General features: G+C 47.5%; 7 protein-coding genes across 7 annotated transcripts; 2 read left to right on the top strand and 5 right to left on the bottom strand.

The window, feature by feature from the left end:
- Positions 1 to 5,556: 5,556 nt before the first annotated feature.
- LAJ45_09109 (uncharacterized protein) lies at positions 5,557 to 5,931 on the bottom strand (the record flags this gene model as incomplete). Its single annotated transcript, XM_046118654.1, has 3 exons — positions 5,557 to 5,695; positions 5,749 to 5,832; positions 5,900 to 5,931. 3 exons carry the CDS (start codon positions 5,929 to 5,931, stop codon positions 5,557 to 5,559), a joined length of 255 nt encoding a protein of 84 aa, XP_045968039.1.
- A 1,611-nt stretch (positions 5,932 to 7,542) lies between these two features.
- LAJ45_09108 (uncharacterized protein) lies at positions 7,543 to 9,022 on the bottom strand (the record flags this gene model as incomplete). Its single annotated transcript, XM_046118653.1, has 7 exons — positions 7,543 to 7,688; positions 7,743 to 7,795; positions 7,853 to 7,900; positions 8,281 to 8,391; positions 8,539 to 8,557; positions 8,836 to 8,874; positions 8,947 to 9,022. The coding sequence occupies 7 exons, from the start codon at positions 9,020 to 9,022 to the stop codon at positions 7,543 to 7,545; spliced, it is 492 nt and encodes a 163-aa protein (XP_045968038.1).
- Positions 9,023 to 12,821: 3,799 nt separating this feature from the next.
- LAJ45_09107 (uncharacterized protein) lies at positions 12,822 to 17,610 on the top strand (the record flags this gene model as incomplete). The annotated part of the gene is made up of 4 exons (XM_046118652.1): positions 12,822 to 14,515; positions 14,600 to 14,668; positions 14,741 to 15,869; positions 15,925 to 17,610. The coding sequence occupies 4 exons, from the start codon at positions 12,822 to 12,824 to the stop codon at positions 17,608 to 17,610; spliced, it is 4,578 nt and encodes a 1,525-aa protein (XP_045968037.1).
- Positions 17,611 to 19,093: 1,483 nt separating this feature from the next.
- LAJ45_09106 (uncharacterized protein) lies at positions 19,094 to 19,694 on the bottom strand (the record flags this gene model as incomplete). Its single annotated transcript, XM_046118651.1, has 4 exons — positions 19,094 to 19,108; positions 19,379 to 19,431; positions 19,489 to 19,529; positions 19,582 to 19,694. The coding sequence occupies 4 exons, from the start codon at positions 19,692 to 19,694 to the stop codon at positions 19,094 to 19,096; spliced, it is 222 nt and encodes a 73-aa protein (XP_045968036.1).
- A 377-nt stretch (positions 19,695 to 20,071) lies between these two features.
- LAJ45_09105 (uncharacterized protein) lies at positions 20,072 to 21,562 on the bottom strand (the record flags this gene model as incomplete). Its single annotated transcript, XM_046118650.1, has 1 exon — positions 20,072 to 21,562. The coding sequence occupies one exon, from the start codon at positions 21,560 to 21,562 to the stop codon at positions 20,072 to 20,074; it is 1,491 nt and encodes a 496-aa protein (XP_045968035.1).
- Positions 21,563 to 22,115: 553 nt separating this feature from the next.
- LAJ45_09104 (uncharacterized protein) lies at positions 22,116 to 23,478 on the top strand (the record flags this gene model as incomplete). Its single annotated transcript, XM_046118649.1, has 7 exons — positions 22,116 to 22,273; positions 22,379 to 22,712; positions 22,786 to 23,000; positions 23,078 to 23,089; positions 23,157 to 23,234; positions 23,314 to 23,316; positions 23,391 to 23,478. 7 exons carry the CDS (start codon positions 22,116 to 22,118, stop codon positions 23,476 to 23,478), a joined length of 888 nt encoding a protein of 295 aa, XP_045968034.1.
- A 727-nt stretch (positions 23,479 to 24,205) lies between these two features.
- On the bottom strand, positions 24,206 to 24,747 carry LAJ45_09103 (uncharacterized protein; the record flags this gene model as incomplete). The annotated part of the gene is made up of 2 exons (XM_046118648.1): positions 24,206 to 24,629; positions 24,713 to 24,747. 2 exons carry the CDS (start codon positions 24,745 to 24,747, stop codon positions 24,206 to 24,208), a joined length of 459 nt encoding a protein of 152 aa, XP_045968033.1.
- Positions 24,748 to 25,850: the final 1,103 nt, after the last annotated feature.

The following is a 25,850-nucleotide window of genomic DNA, read 5'->3' as shown; positions in this document are numbered from 1 at the left end:
CCGTTATGGATGGATGGCGCGTCGGAAACTTGTTTACAAATATCCCTGGGTTGTAGAGCGACCCTAGAGAAAAAGTTTTACCTTCTCAGTATCTCAATTCAATTTAGCAAAAATCACATACGGGGGACTGCGTTGGGAGGAATTGTTGGAAACTAATTTTGACTAACGAGTGATAGTTGGTGATTGTAATTTCTAATGGAACTTTCCGACGCCTGTGGCTTGCTTTGTATATGTACTAAATGTACATACTTGGACTAGTGCCGATTTGCAACTATTGTTATTATATTACAAAGGCAATAATATTCAGTGTACTGACTGGATCAACCCGGGAAGAGTGATGTACCTACTATACTCCGTTTAGAGTATAATAATATGGGTTCTGTATATATGTTTCCATTTATGAGGTTTGTGTATGTAGTATATACGTTTACTTTCCGACACTGGTTGTCACCCGACCCTCTTATATCATGTCAATACTTCAGCTGCCATCCGTCTAGTATACTCCCTCCCGATAACTCTCAAAACTCAAAACCCTCCACATTGAATATTTCCTCCCGTAAATTCAGACTGTGTTCAGACATTATCATATCGGAATTATTATGAGTATATTAGCGCTAACCACCACGTACATGATACAAGCTTAAGGGGTGTGAAAAGGGAAGGGAAAAAAAAGGAAATAATGACAAAGTTCAGCCCTGAATTAATATCCCTCCCGAGACACATTACACGTGCCCCCCCCCCCCCCCCAAAGGGTCCCCCGATCACTGTCACGCAAAACGGGAGGGGCTGACGCAATTTGTGCACCCATAAAGTCTCATATATCCCTTCACGATATGTTTTTGTTTCTGTCGTCACTGACGCTGCGCATGTCCCAAACAAGTTTCAACAGCTACATACATTAGTACATGTAGCTTTTAATTTTACTTTACCAGTAATGTATAATAGTGACTCATGATCGCGGTCCCGGAATCTAGCAACCCCTTCAATCCTAACTCATGTAGCTACGTACTTACATGTGTTTTGGGAGGCTTCTTGGTATACGGTAACGGTTTCTGATTTGTCCCTAGCTTGTTGCTCGACATATTAGTTACAATCTTGATTTTCGGACCTTCCTTAGCCTGACTGCAGCTGGCTTTAATTCGTCCAGCTTCTAGTGCTAGCTATCTAGGCGCTCCTGCAGTGGGCCTAGCCATAGCCTGGTACGAGTATAATAGGGGAAATAAAGTAACAAAAAAAGATTTGAGGTACTGGAAATACGAGTTTCTGGTTTTGAGGGCAACACATGACAGATACTCTGCAGGGTGATCCCTCGCTATCCTCAAACACGATCTTCATGTAGGTACAAAAAGTAAGTGCATTACATTTCTTTTTGGAAATTTTGGTCAATTCATTTACTTCATGGGGTATTTTGGGACGAACACGCGCATGCATACAGTACCAATATGATGTATTTGCGGTTTAGGCCAGTAGAAGCCTGGGGAATTTTGGCAGCTTACCATCCATATGCGCCGTAATCCGTGATATCCCCTCCTCCTAGCTGCCCCACCTCCTCCACGGCTCTCGACGGCTCACTGACAAGGTACGTACATATATTCCGAAGTGGGAGAGGAGCTTCTCCCTGTGTAATATCACCGAAGAATGGAAGTTTGGGCCTTTCGGGGTCTTTTCGGTTGGATATTGCTTGTGATATCTCGGTATCGGGGGATGATTTAGGGTTTATCCTTGCTACGATACTGCTATTTTGTGTAGTATGTATGTATATACTAGACGTAGTATTGTAGTGATTTTTCTAACCCTTAGAGCGAAAAGAAATGATATCGATCCCGAGGCTAGCTCGAGGGCGGAGATCAATTATAGGCACGAGATGATGCATCCCCGGTGGTTTGGTTTATTATTCGTTTACTTAGCATATACTAGACGTGAGATGTGCATGTGAGATGCATGCAGTGCGTGAAACGAATTATAGTGGGCCCTTTTTTTTCCCTCGTGTCTAGCAGCTTGCGCAATTGCATAATATTCCGGGAGACTCAGATCGGAGGATTACTTACTCAGTGTTTTTTTCTTCTTTTTTTTTCTTTTTTCTCCCTTCTTTTTTTCTCTCCCTTTCTTTCTAGACCTTTCTGACTGCCTTGTGCAAGCATAATATATTCCGGAAAAAGACTTCTTACTCATATTTATGATATGATTGTAACCTCAACGTGCACAACTTCTCCCAATATTTCGCCGAGAACTCCTAATATTTTCTCCATGTTTGAATTCAGCTCGTCTCCACACTCACGATTGAACCATCCCGTCTTACCCCGATAATAAAGGTAGGCGTTAGATGGTTTATCGGTTGTTTATCTCTATTAGGTCACCCACGCGATTCCACTCGAAAGTGCTCCCCTGCCCTGGGAATAAGGCATCGTGAGACACCAACTTTAGAAAGCCACTGTACTGTGACTGGTTGTGGTCGTAAGTATTAATCACGGTGGCTAAAAACATCTAGTAAATACCTCTCATCTTCAAGGTATTACCAAACCCTGGACCCTGACATATGAATATCATTCCACTCTTGAAATCTCGAACCTCTGAAGTCGACCCCCCCCCCCCAAACCCCCCTCTCCCTTTATTTCATAACCCTTGATCCCTGCCCGCTGTGCCCCGTGGATTTGCCATCAATTATATTCTACCGGAGAATTGGCTAGGGGAAAGAAAGAGGAGCTCGAGGGGGTTGTTCAATTGAATATCACAATTGAATTATTTACCCTCACCTAGCTCAGAAAAAGTCGGCATAGCGTACGTGAGACACAGATCTTTGAATTTTCTGTAGCCACGTGTTCCGCCGGCCCGCCCGGTAAGACTGTAAATCCCGATGATCTGCTCTTAAGCGCTTGGCTGAATATCTATCTTTTTTGCGTGTCTTTGTTTATCGATCCCGGAGATATGAATCGTGAGAAGGTGCCTGATCTGGAACCGAGGAGAGTACTAGTGAGGAGCTCTTCATACTGGTAGATACTCCCCATTCGCCGGAGAGTGTGCATATGTACCAGATGGTTCCGGTCTTTAGTCATTGTCTACATTTCTTCCTCCCCAACTAGATTTCACGGTCATTGATTGCATGGCGGCGTGCATGCCAGAAACATCAAAGACAGGATCTCAATATCAAATCACTTCTTTGAATCATTTCAAGTTACCACAACTCATGTTGTGTCACACCCAAAGCCAAAAGGTGACATCCGCTCCCCTCCACCTGCAACTGTCCCATCCAGGCATGTATGATCTGTGTTGGGCCTTCGATCCATTGATGTTGATGGGCATTTATATTTAGGATTCCGAGGCCTTGAAACAAACAAGGATCCTGATCCTTATCCTAATATGATCCGCAGTCCAGAGAGCTTGAGTACCGCTTTTTCGATCCACTTTCCATTCCTCTCCGCCGACGTGTCTATAGCGAGATTTAAGCCGTACCATGGTAACAGTCTGATACTCAATATCGAGTTGGGTAAAACTTCATTTACACAGATTAGAAATCATGTTTATCAGTATGACGGTAGATAGTTACTTGATTATTAAATATCTAAGAAGATGTAGTACCATACCAGAGTTTAGCCTATGGAATCGAAAGTGTAGGTGTTGTTGGGTGTGCGATTTCCTCCGTTATAGAAGTTTCAGCAGTGTGACCTAAAATCCCATACTAATGTAGGTACACATTTGGCTGATCTGACAGCGCAACACCGCACATGTTGCGTTTCTCCAAGAAAACCGAGAAATTCTCTGACCCAACAGAATGCCCATGCATTGCCCCCCCATGGCCATACCCATGTACGCATATGGCCTTTCTTAGGACCCTGAAATTATAATTTCCCATCCCAGAGACCCAAAGAGTAGTAAAAAGCGAGTCAAGGCTTGAGTACTACATGGCACAATGTCGGCTTTCAGCATCGGCCGGTGGGTTACCAGCTATATTCTGGTTCAGTCGTCGACATGCCGAGCCTTAAGGCTTAAAGAGTGGTTATACTTGCAGGTCTAAAACGCCACAATATAAAATTTAGTCCTCTTTTGATATTCTGCTTGGAATTGATTTCATGCGCATCTATTTTGGTTTCGGTGTTACTTGATACCAAGAATTTGCAACAAAAAAAAAAGAAAAAGGGTCATATCTCCGCGGAGACAGCCCTGAAGAAACCCGAATAAAGCATTACGTGTATTTGTAAGGCCTGCCTTAGGACGGAATTGCTGCTTTTGAGACCTGGGGTGCATCTGTTGGGTTTGAAAGTTGATAGGGGTAGCTAGACGCATTAGTAACTAGAGTCTGGTGAGTATCAGCTATCTCATCTCATTAATATCACTGGTATGCGGCTAAGTCCGGCCGGTCTAGCACTTACAGTACTGCAGAGTTTCCTCTCAAAAATCATTTCCGATATTACAAATGCCAATGGCCGAGGCTAGCCAAACTGGCACTTAGATCTATATCAAGATTTCCATATAACTTACATTTGTAGGGTATTCGAGTACTCTACACCCTCGAAGCTAACCATGTTAGAAACTTGGAGAATTTATAGATCCCTTGACCAACTGTGCTGTCGTACAAAGATTTCGGGTTTCGGATTCCTTGTTTGCGGGGGAGCTAACCATGCCGGTAGTTGTAGTTGACAGCCAGTCCAATTGTGATCCGCAAGACACAACGGTGGATTCGGAAGAAGTGGAGGAAGAAAGTATTTTGTGAGTCTGAAACATCGAATGGCTACAAATTACTATGAACCAGAATGAGCCGGATCATTACAAGACCGCAATATCGTGAGGATATCTACACATATGTATGTACTAGCTAGGCAGGCCGGTAGCTAAATGTAGCTGGGTATTCATGATTCTCAAAGCCGATAGTCAGTAGATGTAGAGAATGACGAACCCGCAAATAAACCCCGCAAACAAACCCCACAAGACACACATCTGGAAACACCCCCAACCATCCTTCTCGTTATCTCCAGAGTGAAGAACTTTTCCTGTTAATCCATGAAGCATTCAGAGTCACATGAGGCATATCCAACGTGACAGTCCAGGGATGTTCAGGGATGTCCATGTTCGCTTGCTTGCTTGTTAAAACCACGGGATGCTTTCCGTAGACCTAAGCTACTACTAGCCCATCAAAACAATCATGCATAAGCGATAGGTACAGCTCACCCCCATGAAAAGGCGTGCTTTTAATTCTGAGAGCCTGTAAATGGGCTGTCGGTATCCAATTGGGCAATATTGATCGACCTAGGTTCCCTCAGGTACCAGTCTAGCCAGTCACGAGTACCAGATCGATTTTTTCTTCTTCTCCATTCGTGATCTATACCAGGATAAGTTGTAGGGAAAATGTTCAACTAGGTTCTTCGGCGGAACCGAAGGCGGCTCATAGTGAACTAGGTTATTATTTCAAGGGTCCTCCCCGGCCTCCTCTTCTCTGACATCTAGCTTCACTTCGTTCTGAGAGATGTAGAAACCCTATGCAAACAGGACAATCCGGTGCATGTTGTTTGATCATCTAGCCAGGCACTTGCCACCTCGCCGGCTGGACCGAACCAGAAAACGTTACTGGTAGCTTCTCTTGGGTGCTCGGGCCTGATCAAGCTTGGGCAATGTAGTGATCATTCCTACTGGCTTCATTGTAATTGCAAGGAATGTCCCTAACGTATAAACAAGATAAATTAACTTATCCATGGTGATAGTACTGTATATATTAGTCATCTACTATAGAACATAGCGTAAGGAATTAAGACAGACCCAAGGTTCTTTAACGGCCAAACCGATATCTCTCCAGATGTCACAACGATACAGTATGTATCGAATGAAAGACATTGGCCCCCACTGCGATCAGTTTTATTTATAGAGGAGTTGCTGTAGGTACAATGCCTGTATCCGAAATGATAGATACCGGTTACTTGAGTGGAATAGATCCAAAAACATGTTGGCGTAGCCCACAAATGGTATCGCGACGAATAGGGATGAGGACCAATGGAAATTATTAGAAATCGAGGTTTTGGCAACTTGGTCGTTTCTTATCATGTGTAACCCCTGCTCGTGAAAAGGCTGGGTTCCCCAGGACTGTATGTAAGATGTAAGTGTACATGTAGTTGATAGTCCACTGCGCGTGTAGGCGCAACACGGGATCAACAACATGTATTGGGAAAAATCTCGTCTGGCCCGATCCCATAGATAGCTAACCTATATACACCCGAAATCCAACCGATCCGCGGGCCGCCCCGCGTTGACGATCGGCCTGCTGAACGACCCGTTCAATCGGAATATTTACCCCCTAATTTGAGTGGGTACATGTAGTTGTGGTGAGTTCTGTAAGCCTTGATTCGCGACGTGATTTCGTAACTGTTATTCAAAGGTATTTATCTGGGCAAGCATGGTAAGAACCAAAGTTTTCGGACTTCGGAGAGATTCCTGCACGTCCTCGATGCAGAGGCTTCCTGTCCAAACAACACAACGTCTTCCTATAGGCAAGCACCTCATGGCATAAGCAAAATAAGCTCCATATATTTCTTTTGTCGATCACTCTATCCGGCTTAGAATCAACCTATCTACAGATTCCAAGCTTATCCGAGTGAGACAACACGCGAGGAAAGGGTACGTACTTGCCTCCTACGGTCCTACCCTCACCAAGCCCTGTCGGTCACCAGAAGTCACTCGAATAGACACCTCTGTTAATGTACCTTAGACAGTGGAGCGTTTGGTCGCGAATCACTCAACTGCCGACAACCCAAACTACCCGCGATATTTAAGTGGGGTATAAAATCACCATTATAGCTCGCCAGCGAGCGATCCTTACAGATGGGACATCTTCCTTCTCGATGGTATGGTACCCGGTTTGTTAACCGAAGGAGGGGACAAATAACTGCCGCTATGTGGGAAATGAGTTAGTTGACTGGTCTGCTGGCGGGAATCCGGGAACACGTGACGGAAACAGGGATAGTTTGTATGAGAGATCACCGCCACTCCATACAAATAATCCTTGCCCTGAGCAACTGCATTTTCTGGTTCTTTTCGTGGTAAACAAGTACTCTAGAGTACATACAAGAGATCCAAGGTTCGGTCCCGCTTTTAGTAGGTCGGGTCGGTCCCTGATGTTGTGGGGATGTGAAGTGTCAATTAATCGGTGTTTTTAAGATCGAGAAGGTCCCGAATAAAACTACAAAGCTAGCTTGAGACCACACACCCCCCCCCTTTTTTTTAGTGGTATAAAACATTAAATCGAGATCTTTTTCTCTCCGTCTAGAGAGCGAATATTAATCAAGATGAGATTTTTCGTTTGATCTTGTATCAACCACAACAGCACTCGGGCTAGACGTATTGTTGGGGCGATCGTGATCGGGCCAGCCGGGCCCGCCCATTGAAATTATTGGTCCTTGGCTCGGGGACGTCAAAGGAAAGGAAAAAAAAAAAAAAAAAAAAAAAAAAAAAAAATCCTAGCCAGCCCTAACTACCTACATACGTGATCATTTCTGATCGGTCATGCCAGAGAACCTCATTGAACTGACGTAAGACCCGAATGGAGAAAGAAAAATAAATTCACTTCTGGTCCACCGACAAGGCAAACGAGTATTTGATGTTTCCGAATTCAACGTCTCCGAGGATTTCTATTGGCGGACTTCCCGAAACTGGGTGAGCCCTGACAGGTGTCAGGGTCAGATAACCTGGGATATACGAATACATATCTACCTTCCTCGTGAGAAAAAGAGGGAAATGAGATAGAGTCAGTCGTGGCCTACTCCAGATCACTAACTCAGTCAATATTTGAGCTCGTGCATATGTAGAGTACCAGCTAACGTAGAGTAAGCTACCTAACTTGTCATATGTGAAATCATACCAAATTACTTACTTCAAACCTCGCTTGCTTTCGGTGTCGATGATGGTGGCTCTCACTTTCCTTGGATCAAGGGAAATGTCAGAAGATCCTTGGTAACTATGTCTCCTTGGCCCCCTCGGATGCGGACGCCAAGCGATGTTACAATATGCATAACGGGTTTTAGTCTAACTTAGCTAGAGCATGTAGATTTATATTCAACCGGGTGCTACAGCATCCGACATTGCGTTCATGTAGGTATGGATAACTAGGAAGGAAAGAAAAGAAAGAAAAGAAAGAAGAAAAATAGAGAGATAGAGAGATAGAGAGATAGAGAGATAGGTCGCCGTCTTAATTATGCCCCTCGGGAATGGATTGGGGTACCGGTCCTCGTTACCGGTAGAGATGGTAGTATCAAGTGATGAGACGAGCGACAACCCCTCATCATAGGAAGAATATATTACGATGGATGGTTGGGTGATAAGTGCGTAGGCATGTCCTTAACCGTGTAGTCTGACAAATCATCTGGTATTTTTCGGGCATTGTAAGGCGGTCGGGCGGGATTATGCTTGATACTACATGAATTATTAGTAAATAATTTGGTTATCATAGATCGAAAGCGGACCTGTTGCCTTAGAAGTATTGAAACATTACAAAAAGAGACAGGAAACATGTGGCCAAGGTCGCCCGTACAGCTGTACCTCGGAAGGCTACATACTTACATGTAGTTATGGGGATTTGCTTTTGAATTTCAAGCAAAATATTCCTTCATACGCGCGATGACGATCACCGGCCTTGATTTCTGCAGCATTATGTGCATAACAGTACGTATGTAGAGCGCTCTACACACTGAGCTAGGGTTCTCTACTGGTAGAGTATCTATGGAATGCAGCTGTGTGGTACTCTACATGATATGGTATGTGCGACCTGAGTGAAAGAGCAAGAGCATTACTTACTTTACTCTACCTAGCTCCCATATGTGCACTTTGTCTCGGGGAACCTCTGGCAAGCGACCGTACATGCTAAACCAGAGGTTAGTGGAGTACAGTAGGGTAGATCTGAGAAAAATTCAGCTTGTGCTTCCCGGGGTGACAGATCTAGAGCAAGGGTTACATGATACCATGGCTTACTTAGGTAGAATACTCGTAGAGGTTTCTTAATCCCGAAGACAGATTTGTAGAATGTATGCACTCTAGGTACATACATATTGTTCCCTACCCTGACTCGATGCCTCCTTTAATCAATCGAACATGTCCGTCCGTGCTTCCAGTGTACCTGAGCGCTGCGCCCACCACCGCTTACAACCGTCCCTAGATTTCGGCAGGATGGATCGCATTTATGGATATTACAATACACCCATCCTTCCATTCAGCCCAGCGGTTTGCATCAGTTTATTGATATTGGTAACGAGGTCATAAATGTGGTTGATGGAGTACTGCACTCGCCTGCGCCTTTACCGCAGGTTCTGTTTAGATGTGATTTGCCTTATCGTTTGAACAGAATCGCTGTTGAAGAAATAGGGTTTCTGACAAGGTGCTTGTTCCTCACTTTGGCATTGTAGCACCCGCAATACCAACGATGAACCAGAAGCTCTGACCCTATTGAGCCGAATCTCATTTATCTTCTCTTTCCCCATCTACAATCCTCAGCCTCATGCGAAGTGGATTAACATTGTAGTACAGCCGCCTTGGGCTCGAGGCTAAATCATTATTGCGTCTCCAGCTGCCCGTTTGGGTCCAATTAGATGCGCATTGTTGTGGGGAAGCTTGTAAGGACACATTTTGTGAATGTATTAATATAACCGCAGTCGGGTGCAGTCCCATAGAGTGCTCGTGCATGGGAGAAATCATGTGGGTTGGGGTTGTTGACGCACCAAGAATCGTTTTAGTAAGACCCATTGGAGGGGACTTCGGATTCAGAAAAAAAGACGGGGATTGTTTGAGGAGGTGTAAAAAGAGGAAAATGTGAGGTTTGTCATTTTCCTTTCTTGGACCTCTTATTGGAATCAAGTGCTCGCTTCGAGGACGTTTCCGAAAAAAAAATATGTTGTTTCGCCTTTCTGGAACTAGACAGCCCTGGAGACTGGTTGGAGGAAACTATCACCGCATGCGGTCAGAGATGATCGACCATGCAATCGCAACCACGTACAACCCCCACTTTGAATGTGTGCTGTTTAGTCCACTCTGTCTCTCTCTTCATGTTAGCACAAGCTGCAAATCATCCTCAAATGCAATTAACGGTTTACCAAAATATCGAACAAATAGTGTGACTTGCAGAAAGCTAGAACGAGTTGGGTTCTGAACGCAAATTATGATTTTGCTAGTTTGGAGATCTTTTGTTAAGGGACACCTATCACTTTCTCGTATACATATATCCTGCTGATAAAAAAAACCTAGATTTATTGCTTAAAAGAGGTGTGCAAAAACGAGAGATTCTGTAGGCAAGAGAATTATTCATCAGTCCGGAGTATGCGACGGAAAAATAAAGTCCAGTCGCAGTCGGGGGGCTTGACGGCTACTTACACCGAGCGACGTCACACAAAGCGTGCTGTGAGGAGCAACTCTAAGCCTGACCTGCTGCAACAGCGTTACCGCAACTCAGGATGGTGGGTTGGATACAGAAAAAACCCGTATTGAAACACAAGAAGCCAAGGGAAGCAGCATACCTGCTGGGCCACCGTGGAAACAGGTAAGATCCGACGAGTTGTTGGGGGGGCGAATCTGAGATAAATGACCCCAGTCCTACTTCCATACATTGGGAAGCAAAATGCTGGTTCTAGGCTGATTTCTACGGTATGAGAAGATAGGTGGACGTCAAATTCATCTTCAGAGAGGAGGTAGTATTGAAACCCAACCCTAGAGAAGAGAGAGGAGAGAAAAATTGTCTAGGGGAGATGGATGCAAAGCTATTATGCCATATTGTGCCATACCCATACCGGACCAGAGTTGAGTGGTCGGTCAGTGGGTGTGTGGATGCGCACCGCCGAGAGGCTTGCAGAGACATCGTACTCCACCACCTCCACCACCACCACCATCATCACCTCGTCTCTACCCTACCCGCAAGACACCCTGTAAGGTGAATGCAGGAAACGGGGGGGTGGAGTTGGAGGATGAGGGAGGGGTCGTTGAGTGTGAGTGACCATGCATTACATGGGTCTGGCTATTCCTAGTAATTGTCACGTCCCCCGTTTTCTGTTGCGCGAACGGGCCTTTACAATTCCGACCTCCTGCATCTTCAATATGTTGAAGGAATGGTTGATTGATTGAGTGTCTTCTTACCAGTGTATGCTTGAATATATCAAAAAAAACTAGTAGGGGAAAAAGAAACTGCAACGACGGCCTGAATGACTTGCGCCTATGTGCAACATTGCGACGACTCGAAGAAGTGTAGCGAGTAAGTAAACTAATTGAACCTGACAGTAACAGAGCGCAAAAGGAAAAACTCCGTAACGTCGATCAACAGAGCTTCTATTCTGCGAACGAAAAAAAAGAGGGAAAATTAAAATAAAATAATTGATAAAAAGAAGCGCAAGCAGACAGACGGTATTGTGCAGACAGGTTGTTGGATATCGCGGGTCCTTCTGTTCATACACACCTGAACCACGGCCTCCTCCACTCACTCCCACCCTCTCTCCTAGTACTTTCCACTCCCACTCCCACCCCCCTATACTTTTTTACTTTCCTTTTTTGTTACGGAGGAATTGAGAGAAAACTGCCAATTCGAACGCAAGGTGTGGTTTCTGGTTTCTTGGATCGTAAATAAGTGGACGAGCCACCCCCAAGGAGCTCCTTGGCTGGCCCTAGTTGGTTTACTGAATTATCGCGGGGCACGTTCGTTGTGTGCATCGCGAGTGAAAAGAGAGCTGCTGCTACCACTGCTGCTGCCCCCCCTCTACCCCAAGAAATAGGGTCGCAGGGTGGTGCCCACGATCTCTCACCAGTACCCCGTTCGCAAAGGTACCTATCGCATCTAAAATCGTATCAGGCCTGCTGCTCTCGCTCCTCTAGGCGCACCTGGCGCCGATCCAACAACCGGAAGGGAGCCCGCCCACTTTTACTGCTGATATCAAAGAGCCTCAACCATTTCTTCCCACCAACCTCACCATCTCCAACTATTGGGGCCCACCGGCCTGACGTCTGTCGCGACTAAGCATTCTAGTCTGACGACTCGCAACGGCAACATTAGTAGGGAGAGAAGGCCTTGTATTGGACTCGGATTTCTTGGGGCTTGACGTGAGCTGTCATCTATCTAATGCTTTATATTCTTTCTGGAAGCTAACCACCTTTTTTCCACGCAGGAACCGGCGATCTCTCGCAGTAATAAGTGAGCGAGAAAAGAAAAAAAAAATTAAGGAGTAGTCATCTGCTCTGGCACATCCTGAGCTTCATAATACTAGAAGCTTCATCGCCAAAGAGATACTAAACATTGTTTCTCAATCCGTGACGCAGCTTTCCATGAATTCCATCAGACACTTGTGAAAGATTCGGAGTGGTATAATACGGCCTTCTGTATACGTTCGACTCCCGTCATCATTTTCGCTGTCGAATGATCAGCTTGATATATATCTGCCCTTACAGTCTTCCACAAATACCCCGCTCGTCAGCTCTTCGCTATAGCACCGACAGTGCGCTTGTCCTCAACAATCCTCTGTACCCCAAACAACTTACCCCAAGGTTTGCTATTCTCGATATCGAGTTATCGTGAGACATTTGAATATATTCCAAAGGTGGGACCTCTTCCGACTCACACTACCGGGTTTTTATTGATTTGGTCCTCAGAGCTATAAGCCCAAGGTTATATATTTTCCTTTTGCGACCTTGTCAAAAGTTACTTTTCCTACGCGAATCCTTTTTTTTTCCCTTTCTCCTTCACCCCGCACCCACCCCCTCCTACCCCCCTAGAACCTTACTTTACAGTCGACCATACCCGAGACAGCTCGCCAGACCATCATTTCATCCGATCTTCAAAACTGCCCTGAGGCTGTTGTGGAAGTGCATCCTTTTCGATGTCGGAGAATAGTAGCCACGACACACACCCCTATGCCCCCGCTGCCCAGAAGATTCCTCAAACCTCTCTTCCCAGCGGGAGTGGTGTTCATCCGACCCCTAATCCCCGGCACAACTCCATCTACAGCGCATCGAACGAGTCTCCTGGCAGTGATGTGGTCATGAACGGTGTCAATGTTGGCGAACAAGGCCACCACTATCATTATCCAAGTGCTCCCGGTTCGACTCCCAGAACCGCTTACCCTAATGGCGCATCAAATGGTGCTGCGTCTCATAATAAATGGGCGGGTTCATACTACCAGGTTAATCCCTATATGAATCATCACAGTGATCCCGATCACACACGGCATATAACTTCTCCAATAGTCTCTCCCCATGGTGTCCAGTACCAGCAAGCAGCGCACACATGGGACCCAACGCGATCTCTAAATCAACGATCACAGCCCTCGCTGCAAGATCAAAACTACCCACAAAGCAGAACCCTATACAACAGCAACCCATCCTATGGACGGCCGCCACATCACCCGGTTGAACCGACAGCCACTGCACCCTCACCTCCAAATCCATACCCCAGTTCCCCACGAACTCCCCAAGCAACAGGAACGAGCCAACTGCCACCTTCAAATGGTCTAGTAATAGCTCCAGGTCACAAGCAATCGCTCAACACCATTGGCCCTGTTTCCTCTATGTCCTCCATCAACGGTAATATCCATCAGCAAGAACTGCAAGAGCAGAGACGGGAGTACCAACAGAATTCACATATTGATAACCACCAGCAACACCATCAAGTTTCTGACCGGGGTGCTTTTGTAGAGACATTACATGATCCCCCGGCAAGATATTCCCCATTACAGCAGACTAACCGTCTGCTAAATACTGGGGGCGCCAGGCGGTCATCAGGGATGGATATGCGAGTTGATGCCGGAAGAGACCGAATAGCTCCTCATCCGTTTGGTGCTACTGCGCCGACAAACTCGCAGTCCAACTACTACTACAACAGCTCCCCGTTGTCACCGGTTTCAAAAATCAACACCTCACTGAACGAAACTCTGCATTCTGGGCGCTATCAGTATAACGGTGCACAAAGTGGTGGATTTCGCTACGAAGGAAACAAAGGTGCCAACGAGAGAGCTAATTCCGAGGAGCAACATTCCTATCTTACAAGGTCAGAACCACAGTTCACGGGACTGCAGCGTCCAGGGTCGGTAGAGGTTCGGAAAACGTCGCCCCAGAAAGTCCCGAATGGACACCAGGAACATATCAAGAATCAGCACCACGATGATACTGATGAAGAGGATGGAATAAAGAGAGAGTCAATTTCTAGGACTGCCAGTGCAAGCATCAGCCCAACTGCCACACGCAGCATGCTTCCAGGTGCTGGTGCTAGGAGAGATAGCATTGATTCCACTGTCAGTGCCGGTAGTGGAAAAGAGGGCAGCAAGAAGAGAGGTGGTCCGGTATTTACTGATCCCACTGGGAGGCAGTACTATGAGGAGGATGTAGTACCGCCTGGTGTTGAGATCCCAGCAGGGTGGCAACTAGGTGCTGGGAAAAAATGTCTGAATAAACTATTGCCATTGCTTAAAGACGGGTTGCCGGTATTTCCGGAATGGGGTCTTACGTCAGCTGGAAAGGCGAGGCAACGACTGCCGAAAGCTTGTGCTAGCTGTCGTACCAAAAAGATTAAGTGTGTGTGAGTTTTACCGATCTCTTTTAACTTATTTCTAATCATTTCTGCCAGTATCATCGACTAACGTGTGGGATTCTTGAAACTCAGTGAGAGTGACCAAGATGATACCAAGTGTGCACATTGCCACAAAATGAGAATTGCCTGCAGCCAGGACGAGTGAGTGGACTCAATTATATTCTCATATATACCACCTTTCTCACCATATCTAACCTTGATACCCCATTGAAGTGAAGAGAAGCCCGCTCGAAAAAATTCCAAGAAGATTTCCGACAAAAAGAAAAGAAAGGATGGAGTAATGGATCAGGAGTCCGCTGTTGGAGGATCTGCATCGCCGGGCGTTCTTCCTTTAAATGGTGCACAAGGCAGCCTTGGGTTCCCAAAGAAACGGAAGGCCTCTGACGATGGCCAAAAATCTGGTGGTGGGTTTCTCAAACGAGGGAAATCATCAAGGGATAGTTCGTTTTCCATGGAGCCAATTGAGGAGAAGACAGCTATTATGGATAGTTCCCTGGACAGCACCAAATCAACACTACGGCATCACCAACAGCCGCAAACGCAAACACTCGTACAGAGTCAGAAGAGATTGACTTTTGCAACGGAGTCTGCTACCCCAATGAATGTGACCGACGAAGGTCGAACATCCAGGAGCTACAATGCTAGGCTATTGGCAGATCAATACCCACCAGGAGGCTATGGGATGGCGGGGATGCAGCCAGTAGTACCAGGGGCTACTCCAAGTTCATTTACCTCTGCCTCCCCCACCACACCTGACCATCCAGTCATTTATGCGGTAAACAATCCATACTCATCAAGTTCAAAGGCCCTAAGTACAACACCGACCATAATGGAAACTCCCACTTTATCTTTTGTGCCCCTCCCAATGGGTGAAGATCCAAGAAACAGCAACTTCCCACCCCCGAACGTGGTCAATCATCTCGTAGAGATGTATTTCAAATATGTGTATTCACAGACATATGCATTTCTTCACAAGCAAACATTCATCAAGGAATTAGGGTCACAACCGGATGTTCTTGTAATCTCTGTATGCACAGTAGCAGCAAGATTTTCTCCGCAATGCTCCCACATGGAAGAAAGTCTTGCGTCCCAAGCTAGGCAACTCATTTTCAAGAATTACGACAACTATTGCTTGGCAGTAGTGCAAAGTATGATACATATGGGTCTTCATGATTTTGGAAGTAGCCAGGGAGACAAAGCATGGATGTTTTGTGGTATGGCAGTCAGAATGGGGACGGCTTTGAATCTCAACTTGGAGAATGGTCGGGCGAAAGTAATGCTTCAATCTCCGGTTGAAAGAGAATCTGCACGAAGGACCTTTTGGTCTTACTATTTAATGGATGTTAGTATTATGAAAATTAACCATCCGCAGACATTTAAGTACTAACTTATCACAGAGATTCAATAGCTATGGCGTTGCACGGCCGTTTCTCACTCAAGATCATGACTGCCATGTTCAGCTCCCTTGTAATCAACCATCCTTCAGGGACGGAAAGACTGTTGTGACCGAGCATCTGCTTGGACCGAACCCAGCCAAGCCGGGTGTAGGCACCACACACATGGGAGCCATGGCGTTTCTAGTACGTGTAGTCGGTATTTGGGGAAATATCTTGAAACAGATCCACCTATCTGGATTCGAAAAGGGAAAAGACAAAGAGGCGGAGTTCCAGGCATTGATAGAGAATTTGGAGACTTGGAGGAAATCGCTTCCAAGCGGATTGGAGTATTCAAACGAGAATCTTGCTGGCCAGATCAAGGTGGGCACAGCTGGTGCTTTCGTCACTATGCATGTTATGTGGCACACAGCTATGGCATATGTTCACAGGTATGTAAGAATAATTACCAAGCAAGATGCGACCGACGAGGATGGCCAAAGCATCCTAGACGAAAGCATCATCACAAGTATACGGAAGACATTTGTCCATGCGGATGCAGTACTCATGATCATGTCTCATGTGAAGCAGAGGAGAAAGGAAGCGAAGGAGTTAGGGGAGACTGAAGTGATTGTCAATGCACCATTTCTAGGACAAGCTATATCTGATGCTTGCGACATATCAATAATCCGAGCGCTGGAATCGAAGGGGGACCCCAATAACGCATTAAAACAGAAGGAAAGAATATATATTGGGTTAATGTGGTTGAAAGAGCTACGCGGATACTGGAAGCCTTTGGAAGGAATGTACAGGAAATTGCGCAAAGCATATAACAAACACCTAGACAAGATCGTATCTCAAACACAACCTGGCTTGATAAGCAACGTTATCCCATCGCCAGATTCTGGAAATGGCAGTGAGATGATAACGGATTACCCCATGTTTCAATTTCCAATCGATCCTTCTACTTACGACTTGCATCCAGACATGGGTATGCATCTTTCAGCGCCTGAGCCCTTGGAATCACAACAATGGCTCTGCCTTCCCGAGAGTTACTACGAAGCGGCGTTTGCAGGCTCGAGTATGTCATTATATGGGATCGCAGAAGCCGAAGGTGGATTCCCTCAGCTGTATATAGACCATCATGGGATGAGAGATGATATAGTGATGGCAACGTCACTCGCGCCTGATTCAGATATGTCCTATCAAGCGGCGATTTTGGATCCACCTTCAATGCCGCTCATGTCTCACCAATCGTTTGACCAGCTTAATGCACATCGACCCAGCGAACCAGATCCCGAGGATAGCGATAACGACTACGAAGATGAAAAGGAGGAGGCTGATGATGGGGATGGGCAATCAATGACGTCTAGTAAAAAAAGGGAGAAAGCAGAATCGAGTTTATCAACGCTCTACTTTCATCCAAACGCCGTCCTTGATGGTAAACTGGGTGATTTATCGGGTTCTGAAAGTTCTGGTCTTGATAGTCGACGACAGAGCGAAGCTGCACCGAAGCCCGAGCATAATAGGATGGATGTGCTTAATCTCTTAATATCAGCGAGTGTCACGCAATACGTTAGAAGAGCTGTGGAGACGCATAATGATTCGGACCTGGGGACTGGACGGCAGGGAATTATGGTTCCAGATGATTGTATATTGAAGGGGGAGGTCAATACGGACAACAGCAAAGACAATGGCCACAATAATTGATGATTTTCAGGCACCTTATAATTTTCCTTGTTTTGAACCTTTGACGCAAAATTCTCTCATCTCTTTTTCTCATATTTCTTTATACTTTGCATTTTCTTTTTATTTTCTTTTTATTTTGCATTGGGGCTTCTTTTCAACCGGCGACTTGGAGTGCTGCTTATTATCATCTTGGATACTGCTTTATTTGTTTTACCTCTTGATTTTTTTTTTTTTGGGGGGGGGGCTGCAAACTTTTTTTATTTATTTGTTTCTCCTTATGGGGTTTCGGTTCCCAGGTTTTTTCTTGTTTCTCTTGGGTTTTATTTGAAACATATTTTTTCTGTGCTTTGGTCCGGGGGTGGGGCGTAGGGGGGTTTTTTTTTTTTTCTCCATTATTTTTTTTATTTCGGATTCTGACGCGATTTTTTCGTTGCACACATCTGTCAATAGATGCCTGTCTATCATCCATCATCCCTCCCCCCCACTATTTATTTTTATTTTTATTTTCCTTTCGAGTGCATGCATAATCGACCGAGTCGAGGAGTTCTCCGTGTCTGGTTGTGTCTGACTTACATATTGGTGTTAAAAAATTGGTGTACCTTTTTTTTTTTTTTTTTTTTTGTATGGGCATTGGAAAAAAACACGAAAAAAGGGCTAGCTGGATGTATCTAATGCTTTTTCTATTGCAGTTCTACTATATCATCATTGTGTCTTTCCTCTTTCTATCTTCTTTTTCTTTTTACTTCTTTTCTGTATACGTCACAAACAAACGGTCCGCCGGGGAATTAAGCCGGAGAACAGGCGCCCCCCCCCCCCCCCCCGCCGCGGTAAAATCTAATCCTTAAAGCTGAATTTCGAAAATATATATATAATTCACGAGGTTTATAATTATGTATTATGTACATGCTGCTGTCTGCCTGCTGCAGTCATCATGTTTTAATTGCGCAGGCCCGGCGTTATGTTATATTTATAGATCTGTGGAGTGGTTGTGCAGTGTTGAGTGTTCTACTTATCTATGGCTTGTGATAATTCGGATCTTTGTGATGATTCGGATCTTTGTGATGATTCGGATCTTTGTGATGATTCGGATCGGTCTTTGTGATATCATGAATTGTTTCTCATGACACCTGAAAGCAAAAAAAAAAGAAAAAAGAAAGGTATGGATGACATATAGAGTATGTAGTCAGCTAGTACATAGCGTGACAAGACATAGAAAATGACAATGAAGGAAAAAAAAAAAAAAAAAGGAGGAGGGGGGGGGGGTGTATGTATAGTTCTGGGTCGTAAATCATCGTACGGGGGGCGTAGCAACGGGTTTCGACACCTCCCGCCCCATCATGACTACCACCCAGCAACCACAATTGACTCTTTGGAGAGCTGTTTTTTTGTATAGTTGTTCAATAGTAGCTAAATAAAGATAATTGGACATTTAATATCTTGTATACCAACCCCTTGCCTTTTATAACAGCTCTATTCTCCTAGGCATCATGCTCTCAACTTATAGCTAGCTACCAAATCTCTAGAGAATAAATCATCAGATAACAGTTCCCAGCAAATGAATTAGACCTTCCTCCATGAGGGGCTTCAATACTTCAGGTAATCTAGCATCATATCCTAAATTGGGGGGGGGGGGGGGGGGGAGGGTAGTGTTGATGGTAAATTAAGCTTCTTGAGATGTACTCAAACATGTTCAATGCGATTTAGGTCAGGGGAATAGGCAAGCTAGTCCTCCAGAACATCTACCCCCACACTCCTCCAACCGCTGAGTCATAAGGGTTGTGGTGTATACCTTCTTTACAAACTTAATAGTTGCAAGAGCACGGGTTACACTGTCTCTGGGCGCTATCGGTGGTCAGGCATTGCAGTCAGGCGTTGCGGCGTTGCGACCTCACGCCGTACCATCATTTACGACATGGCGCTGTGTGTATATCCGGCCACTGCTATTAAATTTTTAAATTAGGTAGATATGAACTCGGGGGGGGGGACACCTACTTTACATTGCTATGCGATAGGATGTATAAAACAGCCATATCATGCTCTTCTCCTCTATTATCCTCCTCCTGCATCCTCCCTTTTTTTTTGGCACCGAGTGCTTTAAATTTCATGATCGATTGTCATGTCCACATGGCGATGAAATTTGGGATCATGGGGTGTCACTCGGATGGTGGGTTGTGGGGCGGGCGGGGGGGTATGTACCCGGGCTGTTGGTACTGGGTGGTTAATTAATGAATTAATTATTTGGTTAATTAGCCTACTTATTACGGTGCTGTATGTATCTGTCCTCCATCTGTGTAAAATTATGGTTAAGAGTAAAGTAATAACATCATTAGTTAGTTCTGATGAGAGATATCGATACCTAAAGAGACGAAAAGAGATTAATGACTAACGCCAACTCCGGCCCTAGTATGACTGCAAAACCCCGTAAGAAAAGAGTCAAAAGATATAAAAGAAATTCAAGATGTCATGTTTGTAGCTAGTTAGTCTACCCCTCCCCCCACACCCCCTTCACCGCCCAGCCCAAATTCGGATCCTTCTTCATCTCGTCCCACTCGCGCAAAAACGCCGCCACACCCAGCACATCCTCCTCAAAGCGGACCCCCCACACGGCGAACCAGCACAGCCGCCTGACCATCCGATACCGCGGCCGATACGCATACTCCAGGAACCGCGGGATCGCCGACTCGGCCTCAATCTCAAACAGCTTCTTGACCTCGGCCGACTCGGCGCTGGCCGGGATCGCGCAGTCGTGCCGCTCGTCCGCCATCTGCCACCCCTCCTCGGCGCCGCTGCGCCACAGCCACGACGGCGCGCGGTGCGCCATGATGCGCGGGACAGAGACCGTCTCGTCCCAGCCCAGCACGCCGCTGACGACCCACTCGCCGCTACTGCTGCTCCCCCGGCGCTGCACAAAGATCTTTTGCGGCGTCAGCGCGGGGTGGTAGAGCACGTTGACGTTATCGCCCAGGCAGCACCCGTAGCGCTCCATCTCGCGCGTGGTCTCGATTAGTCTGTCGATGTAGCCCATCGCCAGCTCGGCCTCGCCGCCGGACGTCTCGCGGTGCTGCCAGAAGAGCCTCCACGTCTCGAGCTGCGTCAGCAGCATGTCCCGCGTCGTCTGCTCCGGGTACGCCTGGATCCTTGAGCGCAGGGCCTCGTCGGCGACGCCGGGGATGTCGAAGCTGTCGACCACGACCATGCCTTTGCGCTCCGCTGCGACAGCGGCGGGGACGAGCACGCCGGCGCGCGGGAACTGCGTCTTGTCCATGTCTGTGAGGAGGTTGACGAGCTGTCTGACAAAGGCGCAGCGCTGCGGGAAGGACATCTCGGGGAGGGCTTCGGCGAGGGGTTTTCCGGGGAGACGGGTCTGCAGGATGTAGGGGAGGGAGAGGGGGCAGTCGGAGGTGTCTTTGCCGCCGTCGGGGTCGTAGACGACGGTGATGGGCGTGCGGATTGGGGTGTGCTTTTCGAGGTGGTACATTGTTGATACTGCGCGGAGGAGGTTTGTGGTGGGGGTTGTTTCGTGGCGGGGGAGGCGGAGGATGTAGTGGTCTTTCTGGTCCTCCTTGGCCGTCTTTTTGGTGGGGGTGGGGGTGGGGGTGGTGAGGGTGATGCCGATGATGCGGTAGCTGTTGCCGCCGGGCATGCGGGTGATGTCGATTGCGGTCTTTGGGGTGATGCGGATGCTGGGGAGGTTGAGGGTGCCGATGTGGTGGAGGAGCTCGAGGATCTTTTTGGAGAAGGTTGGGAAGGTTTCGTGGCCGTAGTCGATGGTGGAGGTTCGGGACATTATGGAGGAGTCTGACGAGGAGGAGGAGGAGGAGGAGGAGGCAGTGGAGAGGCGTGAGGTGATGCTTTGGACGGGCTTTGAGAGGCGGATGGAGGGGATGACGTCTTTCCAGGTTGATGACGGGGGCTTGAGTGATTTCTGGGTGGGGTCTGGGGGCTTGTGTGTGGTTGATGAGGGTTTTTGCATGATTGATGATGGCTTCTGGGTGGAGGTGGGTGGGTGAGGAGTGAGTGAGGAGTGGGCGAGGAGTGAGTGGGGAGTGAGTGGGTGAGGAGTGAGGAGTGAGGAGTGAGCAGTGAGGAGTGAGGTCAAGAGAAAGAGAACACCCCCACAAGCGAGTGCAAGTACGAGTCCCCCACACCGCCAGAGCTGCCTCTCCATACTATGGCTGAGGGCCCTTCCTTCCTCTTTCCTCCCACAGGAGATTCGCAGCTTGAACTTAAGTAAGCCAAGACCCGCAGCACCGAGTGATCGCTTGTGCAACGGGGTAGGCCGGCATTCCGGCCGATGTCAGCGGACTTGGCTCTCGTACACGGGGCGGCTCTCGTACACGGGGCAGCTCTCTCTGTAGTCCCACAATATAAATATGGCCCCCCTGAGGAGGACCCTCAGAGATGTAAAATCTAAGGTAGATCAGATCTCCCTCGATCCAGCAGCTTGAGATTCCCAGGCCAGATCTATAGTACTTGCAGCACCCCGCAAAAAACACCCTTTTTTTTTATTCTTCCCCAAGAAAGAAATGGACACCACCGAGAAAGAAAAGATGCTCCGCGGCGAGCTCTACATCGCCCTCGACCCCCTCCTCTGCTCCGAGCGAGAGCGCTGCGCAAAAGCCTGCAGCGACTTCAACACCAACACCGCCGCCACCCCACTAGAGCGCGCAAACCTGCTCAACAAGTCCCCCCCCCCCCCCCCCCCCCCCCTCCCCCCTCCCCCCAAAACCACACACCTACTAACCCCACCCCAGCATCCTCAACCTCCCCCCCCTCCCCCCCTCCACAGACCTCACCACCCTCCCCACCGTCAACCCCCCTTCACCGCCGACTACGGCTACAACATCACCCTCGGCCCGGGGAGCTTCATAAACTTCAACTGCACCATCCTCGACACGTGCCCCGTGCGCATCGGCGCGCGCACGCTCTTTGGCCCCGGCATCAGCATATTTACGGCGTCGCACCCGCTGTCGGCCGCGGTGCGCAATGGGCTCAAGGGACCGGAGGATGGGCGGCCGATTGTGATTGGGGATGATTGTTGGTTTGGCGGGAATGTGTTGGTGCTGCCCGGGGTGGTGGTGGGGGATGGGGTTGTGGTCGGGGCGGGGGCGGTGGTGACGAAGGTTTGCTTCCCTGTAGATGTTCTGCTGTTTGAGGGTGATGTGTGTGGTGGGAGTACTGCTAATGGGGATACAGAGCGTACCCAGCCATTGCGTCGTAGCGGGCAACCCAGCGAGGATCGTGAAGCGCCTGGAGGGGTTCGTGGAGCCTGCGGGGATGGCGGCGGCGGCGATGGTGGTCGAGGCGAAGGGGAGGGAGAAGGAGGGGGAGATGGAGAGGCTGGTTAAGAGACTTGATGCCCTCGAGGGGGAGCTGGCGGGCGTCAAGGGGGAGCTGAAGAGGTTGAGTGGGTAGGGGGTGAGTATATGGATATGTATGGAGGTTTTTTTGCTTTTTTGCTTGTTTTTTTAGTTATTGGTAGCTGTAGCTGCAGCTGTAGGTATGTGGTATGTGGTATGTGGCTAAGTAGACTATAAACTCATGATTGATTGATGATATCTTCGTAGTCCCGATATTATATCCACCGTATCTAGAGTACAGCCAGTCACCTCTCGCTATAAGGATACGGTCGGGACCGAAAATCTGTAAGAAGTAAGGAGATACGATACGATACTGGTAAAAAGGGTATTTCGGGACCGCCGATCAATGTTGCTATCGTTATAGAGAGTAGGTATCACTATCAATCACCATGATAATAACCATTATCAACACCGATCATTGACCAACTCTACCTACCTTAGTCATGATCAGCCCAACCGACCGGCCGAGGGCGAGCAGTGGCCGTATCTGGAAAAGACATGTGCAGCACGCATAAGATCTTCTGCTTGAGTGTCGAGTATGTACTGTCCTTCACGGGCACTGGGTGTTGACGAACAAACCAAAAAAGAGACAGCCAAGCCAAGTTTTGCCTGCAATCCGTCAACACCCAGTGTCCGCCAATACCCCGTGCACGATAGTATGGAATAAAGCCTTATCTTGTACCACTGCAAATAGAATACATCACTCGTAAGCAGCAGTGCAGTGCATCCAAGTTACAACCCGGTAACCTTCATCCTCTACACTACTCTTCCTGCTTTCTGAGAAATAAATGGTCCCGAGAAAGTTAATGGCGGCGCAGGTCAATTAGTAAGTTAAGTTTTGATTGCTAATTCTGCTTTAATCTATCATTGACCCTGCCCAAGCTAGCTATGTAGCCAGCTGCACATCACGTCACGTCACCCTCCTGGTCCGTCGCGCAATGCGATAGATGGATCGCAAACAGCGTTGTTATCTTCGGGAGCTTTGATATCCGCTCCGGTCCATCGGGGTCCAGACTGGAGGGGGCTGGAGAGCTACAAATAAGGGGCTGTTTCCCCAGTGCGCTGAGCGCTATCACTTCTATACTGTTTGGTCTCACATCAGACTTTGGCTCGCTCAATCCGATTCGATTCGATCTAGTTCAATCCAATTCAATGCGCTCTGCAACAAGATTATAACCCCAAAAAGAAACCAAAAAAAAAAAACACACTTATTATTGAAAAAAAACTCCTTCCAGCTAACTATACAACAGAAACATCTACTGCGGGCAGCACATCTTGTACACACTCATACCAGCGGTGATCAACAGCCCGAGCTGCCCAATGTTGTAAAAGACGCCCTGGTACCTTCCCTTTCCGCCGTCACCCTGCTTGCTGCTCTTGTATCCGAGGGTGTAGAAGATGCGTCCGACAGACCAGATTCCGCCGAGGACGGCGGTGGCCATGGGGTACAGCGGCGCGGAGGCAACCATGAGGGGGAAGACGACGGCGAGGTTCTCCATGTAGTTGGCGTGCGAGCGCTGGGCGCAGTTGAACTGGTACTTCTTGATGTCCTTCTCGGCATCCTCGTGGGTGACGTAGGCGTTGGGGTATGGGACGCCGGCGGCCTTGCGGGCAGTGCCGACAACGATGGCGTGCCATTGACCGAGGAGACCGGTGAAGGCCATGGCAGCGAGGGCGTACCTGTGGGGGAGAGGGGGGGGAAAGGTTAGCCGAATGCGGGGGGGGGGGGGGAAGATGTGGGGTATGTGAATTGCTTTTCTTACCCATGCTCAGGAGTGATAGCAAAGACGGTGGCCATTGTGAATTTGGTAGTGTGTGTGGAGGTGAATTAAGGTGGTAGTAGTGATTGGTATAAAATTGGATTGATTGATTGATGTGGAGGAATGATGTTGATGGGTTTGTCTGTCTGTCTAAATTCCGAATTCTCAGAGACTTGAAGCTGAATTAAGTACTACTCCTCAGCCCAGCTTATTAATGCACCGGGGAAACTATTTTTCCATCGGACAGCGGATAACCCCATATCCGAGAGGTGGAGAGTTCATTAGACCGATCCACTGGAGAAGGCTTTCGAATCATCTAGAGCACTAGAGCGCGGAATTCCGAGTCTACGCACATTTCACGGGCTTCCATGGTCCATGGAGATTTCCACCTTTGACGTCTACCGTTAATTCTCTATCCCCGCTTCGCTAAATCTTAATTCCGGGCGAGAAAAAGTATCTACCTACACGAGTCCGTGAAGTTTGATACGCCAATTCGTGCTTCGGACTTACATACAAATAAGGGGATAGTGGATTATCTATTCGAGAATTAACGGTATTTCTTTCGGCCGGGAGCATGAACCAACCAGGGTTGTTGCATGGGTTGTTACCAGGTGAGGCAACCGACGGTGCATCTTAGCACCGACTCGGAGGGATTCTACTCACCAGCACCAACATGAAGACACGGTATATATCTTCAGGGAAGACCTCAATATTCAGTACTCGTAAAAGAGTGAAAAGAGCGATGTTTTTGTTGATCAAATTCTCGGTGATTTACAGGAGGGCGCAGTGATTAATTAATGAGGTGCACGCGGCCCATCAGAGTTGACGTCGGCGGTTTACGACTACTCAACGAGCGTCGTTATCAAGAAGGCTATAGAATAGAATATAGCGACCTCCAGAAATATAATCCTAAGGCTCATTGATATAGTGAAATGCAAATGCTGAGCTCAGATGGAGTGCAATAAAGCTAGTGACTCGTAACCACACGGGGTTGGATCAGTACTTTTGAGATATCCAAGGCTTCTCTTCTTTTGCTTTATCCAAGTAGAGCAATTACAAGACTCGATCATTCGATCGCTCCCAGGTTTGCTTGCTCAATCGTTATTTCAAGAGCTAGATGCAAGGACTGTAAGGTTTGCTT

Source organism: Morchella importuna (assembly GCF_003444635.1).
Source record: "Morchella importuna strain M04M26 chromosome Unknown Morimp01GS034, whole genome shotgun sequence".
NCBI classification, from domain to species: domain Eukaryota; kingdom Fungi; phylum Ascomycota; class Pezizomycetes; order Pezizales; family Morchellaceae; genus Morchella; species Morchella importuna.
Note: the sequence above shows the minus strand (reverse complement) of the source record. Positions and strands in the feature narration are given on the sequence as shown.